Source organism: Oryzias melastigma, linkage group LG5, assembly GCF_002922805.2.
Source record: "Oryzias melastigma strain HK-1 linkage group LG5, ASM292280v2, whole genome shotgun sequence".
Lineage (NCBI taxonomy): Eukaryota > Metazoa > Chordata > Actinopteri > Beloniformes > Adrianichthyidae > Oryzias > Oryzias melastigma.
Window position 1 is genome coordinate 12,004,834 of NC_050516.1, and position 6,000 is coordinate 12,010,833.

At 42.1% G+C, this 6,000-nt stretch overlaps 1 protein-coding gene across 3 annotated transcripts in view; it reads right to left on the reverse strand.

Annotated features, from left to right (window-relative positions):
• Positions 1-6,000, reverse strand: part of LOC112145296 (low-density lipoprotein receptor-related protein 1) — a 137,746-nt gene that overhangs the window by 36,148 nt on the left and 95,598 nt on the right. For all 3 annotated transcript variants that reach the window (XM_036211862.1, XM_024270442.2, XM_024270443.2), the window contains exons 30-36: positions 4,374-4,548; positions 3,297-3,391; positions 3,070-3,219; positions 1,758-1,898; positions 1,426-1,551; positions 1,206-1,337; positions 965-1,099 (exon numbers count right to left, since the gene is read on the reverse strand). In XM_036211862.1, coding sequence (XP_036067755.1) covers positions 965-1,099; positions 1,206-1,337; positions 1,426-1,551; positions 1,758-1,898; positions 3,070-3,219; positions 3,297-3,391; positions 4,374-4,548 — 954 coding nt within the window. The remainder of the gene's footprint in view (positions 1-964; positions 1,100-1,205; positions 1,338-1,425; positions 1,552-1,757; positions 1,899-3,069; positions 3,220-3,296; positions 3,392-4,373; positions 4,549-6,000) is intronic.

Here is a 6,000-nt window from a genome sequence, read left to right on the forward strand (position 1 = left end):
CCTGAGAGCTCGACAGAAACTATTGATAAAAAACAACAGTATTTTTTTTTTGCCTAAAAATAGCATAATAATAATTAAAATACCAATGGGAACAATTTGGGTGGCTGTGGTGCAGCTGTAGGGCGGTCGACCTCCGATCAGAAGATTGCAGGTTTGATTTCCTTTTCGTTGCCCGTCCATGTGTCAAAGAGTTCTTGGGCAAGACACTGAACCCCACACCACCTCTGGTGGTTATAGGTCGGTGCCAGTGTTCCCCATCAGAGTGTGAGTGGGACTTTGACTGTGACTGTAAAGTGATTCGAGAATGGTAGAAAAGTGCCATACAATTCTACCCCATTTACCATTTTAAATAGATCAAAAGATGATTGAAGTGAGACTTTAAATGAAAACTGCAAATGTTCAAGGATGTTTAGAAAATGTAAATAAAAGACATTTTCCAAGGGCTAGTTTAAGCACATTCCCTGTTTTTATGAGGGAGCCGTGCTCCTTTAATACAAAGAGAATGAGGCTGATAAGAAGAGTCCCTCTTATCTTTAGTCCTAAGGGTGAATTCCATCAAGAAAATTCGCCAGACTTATGGAAAAATGTCCCTCTGATTACAGTCCATCTCAAACAAACAAGCATGCAGGAACATTTATGCATGTTTTTTCTGTTTTTTAATGAATTTCTGGATGTAGAAACCCGTTTTCTGAGAAAAACCTTTTAGTCCTCGCTGTGGTTGTTGTAATTAGAATGTGGATCACGCAGTGCTGCTGTGTGAAACTACATAACTCTTGTGGCATTCTGACACAATAACATTTTTTATAAAAAGAACGCAAATGTTTCCCAGAAAATCTCTGTTTCATATTTAAGAGCTTTCTTCGTGTCACACTCCAATAAATCTAAATTATTGGAGCTATTTTTGCACTTTTTTCATTTTTCTGAGATTGCAGTGCATATTTAACACATCTGCAGTGTCGCCTACCAGCAATCCAGTCGACAGCAATGCCCTCCACCCTGCCAATGCCGTTGGTCACCACGTCCTCCCTCCAGGTCTGGTCCCTCTTAGCTCTGCTGATGGTGCTGAGGCCCATGTCCACCCAGTAGATTGTATCATTTTCTGTAAGGACAAACGAAGAATGAGACACAACAAAAGGGAGCAAACAACAAAAGCTGGGGCTCTAATGTGAAGCTCAAAATGAAAAAACAAAAGTTAAAAGTCTTACCAGCATGGAAATCGATGCCAACAGCCAAGGAGGTGCCAGATACCGGTACCAATGCATCAGACTTATCAGCTGGGTCCAAAGGAATGCCTCGGATGCCCTCATGCACAGAGTACAGCAGGAAAGAGCCAACACCTGCACACGAAAAAAGGTGTTTTGTATGACTCTCATGTCATTTTAATTCATTCATCCATTTGTTTAAACCCAAGACCCCTGCCTGCACCTTCACAGGATTGCTTCCCCCTTCGCAGGCTGTATCCTGCAGTGCACATGCACGCTCTGGTGGACTGGGAGGTGGGGAGGCACAGCTGCGAACAGTCTCCATTGTTATTACTGCACAGATTGGTGCCTGGGAACAGAAAATCACAAGGACAGACACACAAAGTGAAGCAAAAGCGAGTAAGACTTGCAGAGGCAGCTGCGCTTTAGGTAAACATCACAGACCTTCAAAAGGACAAAAAAAAACACATTTTCCACCAACAAGTTTCTCTTACTAATATAATCAGGGACAAATGCAGCATAGGCTGAAACAAAAGCAGGCAAAGCATTTGGCACCTTTCTGCACTGTTTCGTTGTAGATCTTCATGTGCATCAAAGGAGAAGTGTTGTTCCTTAAGACTTTCCAATTGCCGCCATCTTTCTTGTCGCAGGTTCCTATCTGGTCTGTTCCTTGGTCTGCCCACCATAACTTATCCGCTGCAGGACACAACAGATTTTAAAAGTCTTCAAAATACATTTCATAGTTAGACTACGGTCACATATCCCAAAATGCCACCAGTGGTGACTTAAAGGCAAGTTTTTTAGCAAAGTTGGCAGGTGGCTGCAGTTGTATTTTTACACGTTGCGCGATGGCCAATGGCTCTCTGGCTGCTGACAGCGAGATCCGCTGCTGGGTGGGAAGGCAGAATGCTCGGACTTCTCAATTTTGTGATATTTTTTTCATTTTCATCGAGACAATAATTAAAAGGTCCCCTAATTTTATTTTTGCTTTTTATTTATCACTTTTCTGGTTTATTTGGGACAACAGCAAGCCTTCAAATTGGGTCACAACGACACAGATACACCCTGGAAATGGCTGTCATAAGGACTCAGTACAGGGAGAGTCTCTGAATGATCACATAAAACCCAGACATGGAGACTTGGGCTGAATCCAAATTCTCCCCATACCCCTATATACAGTATTCAGAGAGATACGGAAAAATAATGTCTTCAAATTCGGACATCCCTCCCATTCTATGACATCATCAATAGCCGCCGGTCAGCTACGTTAGTCCTAGCCCTTGAAACACATAACAACATTGGTTTTATAACTTTAAAAAGATAATACAAAAACGTGTCATGACTTACATTTAACTGTAAATCCCTTCGCCCTACCGGCGGATGGATACCAAACTCAAAGTCCTTCCGCTCTACCCTTGAAAAAAACTACTTTGGACACTGCTTTCCCTTCAAATTTCAATTGGAGAGGTAGAATAAGGGGAAGAATTCAGATTCGCCTTGATTACTGATGTTTTTGTAGAACTCTTCACAATAAATAAACCTAATCTCTCAAATTGTTCATGTCTTCCATATATTGCAAATGAGATAAACACAGACACTGCTCCACGTAGAGATCAGGGTAAAAATATTAGCTAGTAGCTCCTCCCACACGCGGCCACGTCAAGCACAGAAACACAAGTTTTGGACAGGCGGGGATCAGCAAATTCACGGCGTGGTGAAAGAGGAATGGCCGACGCCAATTTGACAGACTGTGGCTGTCCATATCAAGTGGAATCTTCGTCATGAAATCTTGAATATTCTACTAATGCCTCCCTATGGAGCGGTTGTATTTGTGACCATAGCATCACTGCAATGACTGATGTTTTACCCATGATGGCCAGAGCAGTGGCCTTGATCAGCTTGCCCTTAGCTCCTTCCAGCACCTCCAGTCCTGAGCCGTCCAGCTTACAGCGATTGATGGTGCTGTTTCCTGAACTGATCCAGTAGAGCTGCTCTGTGTCAAAATCAATGGAGAGGCCTGGAAAAGAGCAGCAGTGTGATCAGTGCGGTGTCAGGTCTGAGCACAGAGGAAGAGGGAAAGCAGCCGGCTCTCACCGACAGGCCCTTTCTGGTTGCTGAAGAGGAGGCTGCGGTTTGTGCCGTCGGTGTTGGCCATGCTGATGTTATCCCCATCTGTCCAGTACAACTTCCTGATGGTTGGACAGAGAAAATAACAGTTTAAAAGCAATTATGGGAGCTTTTGAACTGGATCCAAACCACTCTACCTTCAATCTAACCTTTATTTGCATTGAGATTTCTATCTTTATTATCTGATGCTTTTATGACTTTATTTTGTTGACTGATTGTTGGATAACAGCCACTGCATTTACAAAGACTTTTACTGTGTTAGCGCACTTGTCAACTGATCATTTCCACCCCAGCTTTTTAAATAGTTGTCAAAGTGTTTTTAAATAAATCCCCTGTGACTTCTAAACTCCTACATCATCCTGTTCTGTGTTCAAAGGCATATACTTTGGCCTGTCTGACTTTGACTCCACCCACTCTCGCTGGTGTCAAGTGTTTGCGCGGCAGACAGTCTAAGCATATGGATCTAACATCTGCTTCTCATTTTCCCCTCGTGACGCAATCATTCTCCTGGTTTAATGGCTCGCGTTCTTCCGAGAAACGTGGGAGTAAACAAAAACGCAACCTTTTATTCACAAGTCTTAAATTCTAAAAGCACACAGCGAAAAGTGAAGCTATAAATACAGAGCTCTGGTAGAATAGTGGGAGATTGAATCCAGGTTTTGTTTGGAGCTGGGGGGTGGGGGGGTCAGAAGGGGGAAAATGAATGTTTAAAGAGAGAGGCAGGAAGGGGCATGATGCTGAATAAACACGGAGATGAAGACGGAGGAGAGGCGAAAGAATAACAGACAGCTCTTAAAAATTCATATGAAAACACATTTGAGCGAACAGACTTTGAAAAAATAAAAGGAGGGAGACGACTGGGGGGGTTCAGAGAGCAGACAGACACACTGTCGATGGAAAACTGCATGTGGAGGCGCAGCTGAAAGCTAGACTCTTCATGCGTGTGTGTGAGATATTAGGGGCGTCAAGGATCAACTTCTGAGAAATTTAGTCTTAAAGGATGTAACAGCTTTGTGACAGTGTGTGTCAGTGTGTAGGTCTAACCCGAGGGTGGGATGCAGCACCAGGCAGTGCGGTTTGTCCAACCCCTGGATGACGGCGTTTTTGAAGGAGCCGTCCAGTCTGGCAACGTTGATCTGTTTCTTGTTGGCGTCATAGCTGGTCCAGAACAGGTTCCTGGACACCCAGTCCACTGCCAGGCCATGAGTGTTGGGCAGATCTGATGAAAAACAACATCATTGTGGATGACAGACTTCTGAGATGTTCGAGTCCAACCAAAGTGTTGTTTGCTCTCTTTTGCTTTAAAGTATTTTTTAGTTATCTTGTCCTGCAGCAGCCCTGGATGTCAAGAACCCATAGACAGTATACAGAAAGAACTGGACAGATTATCCCCTCCCCCCTCGCGTTCCAAACAGGAAGTACCTTCTGGCTCCAAAAAAATCCCACAGCCTTGCATTAAGAAGTAAACAGTTATTACTCAGTCATTGTGTTTGTCAGAATAATCCCACTTCAAACATTTGAAATGTTGGAATGACAGATTCTCCCAAGCCTGCTCTCAGTGGAAGGGGTGTGGCTTTCCAACAAACTCAGTCCTGATTGGCTAGAGTGGTTGCCATTGAAATGATGGTTCAGATCGACCTGGATTAATCACCGCTTACTAACGTGGTCTTGTGCCAAACTGGTGAAGTCGTTAGAACCGAAGATAAGGCTTTATTGGTGATGTCACAGACTTGGTTTGTCCATCTCTATATATGTCAATGCAATGACCAGATTGTTTTCACAATTCTTCTTTTTTTTCTTACGATTCCATGTCACCCATTTACATTTTTATCTTTAATTGTTTTAACCTTTTAGCTAATGTTTTCATTGTATTTGAGCTTTTAATGTACAGCGTCTTATTTGACTGAGGCCGTTTTACTGCGCCATATGATTAAATAAAACTTAAGCTTAAACTGGATCTTTGAGCAAAAAATTCACCCTCACCACAAAGACCAAAACTCACCAAAGAATAAAATAAAAGGTGATGGCACAGCGGAGGAAAGCATCAAAACAACACATTGGCTAAAATTTCATATGAACTTGAAAAAAATATTTCAAAATTCACTAACAATAGCAAAAACAAATACTGTACATGTCTGTGATATCCAAAGAAAGTTTTGACGTTTAACTGGGATGACCGCAGAACCTACAGCTTGGTGGCCATTCTGTGTCTTGTAAAGTCTGAAATTTGGCAAGTCTCACTTCTAAAAAAATGCAAATTCCTCTTAAAGATTTTTTTCAATTGCCTCCTAACTCCTCGAGCATCATTTGGAAGCTACTTAACGAAGTAGATTTTGAACGCCGTTAGCTTGGCGATCTCACAAAAGTGACATTTCTCTCTTGATCCATCCCTCCGTTTTCTTGGACCACCATATCCCTTTATGGAATCATGTAATAAATGAATCCCTGACTCAAGCTTAACAAAACAATGACATACGATATGAATATATTAGGAATGTGGGCGTGGTTAACAAAACACTTCAGTTGATAAGGAAACCTAAAAATTTCAATTTTGCCGCACCTCCTAAAAAATACATCGACCAGTTCGTCACTTCCAGGCGACCCAAAAATGAAATAGTTGCCTTTTAGATAAAACTAAAGATAAAACAATTTTGAAAATTGAAAATTATTT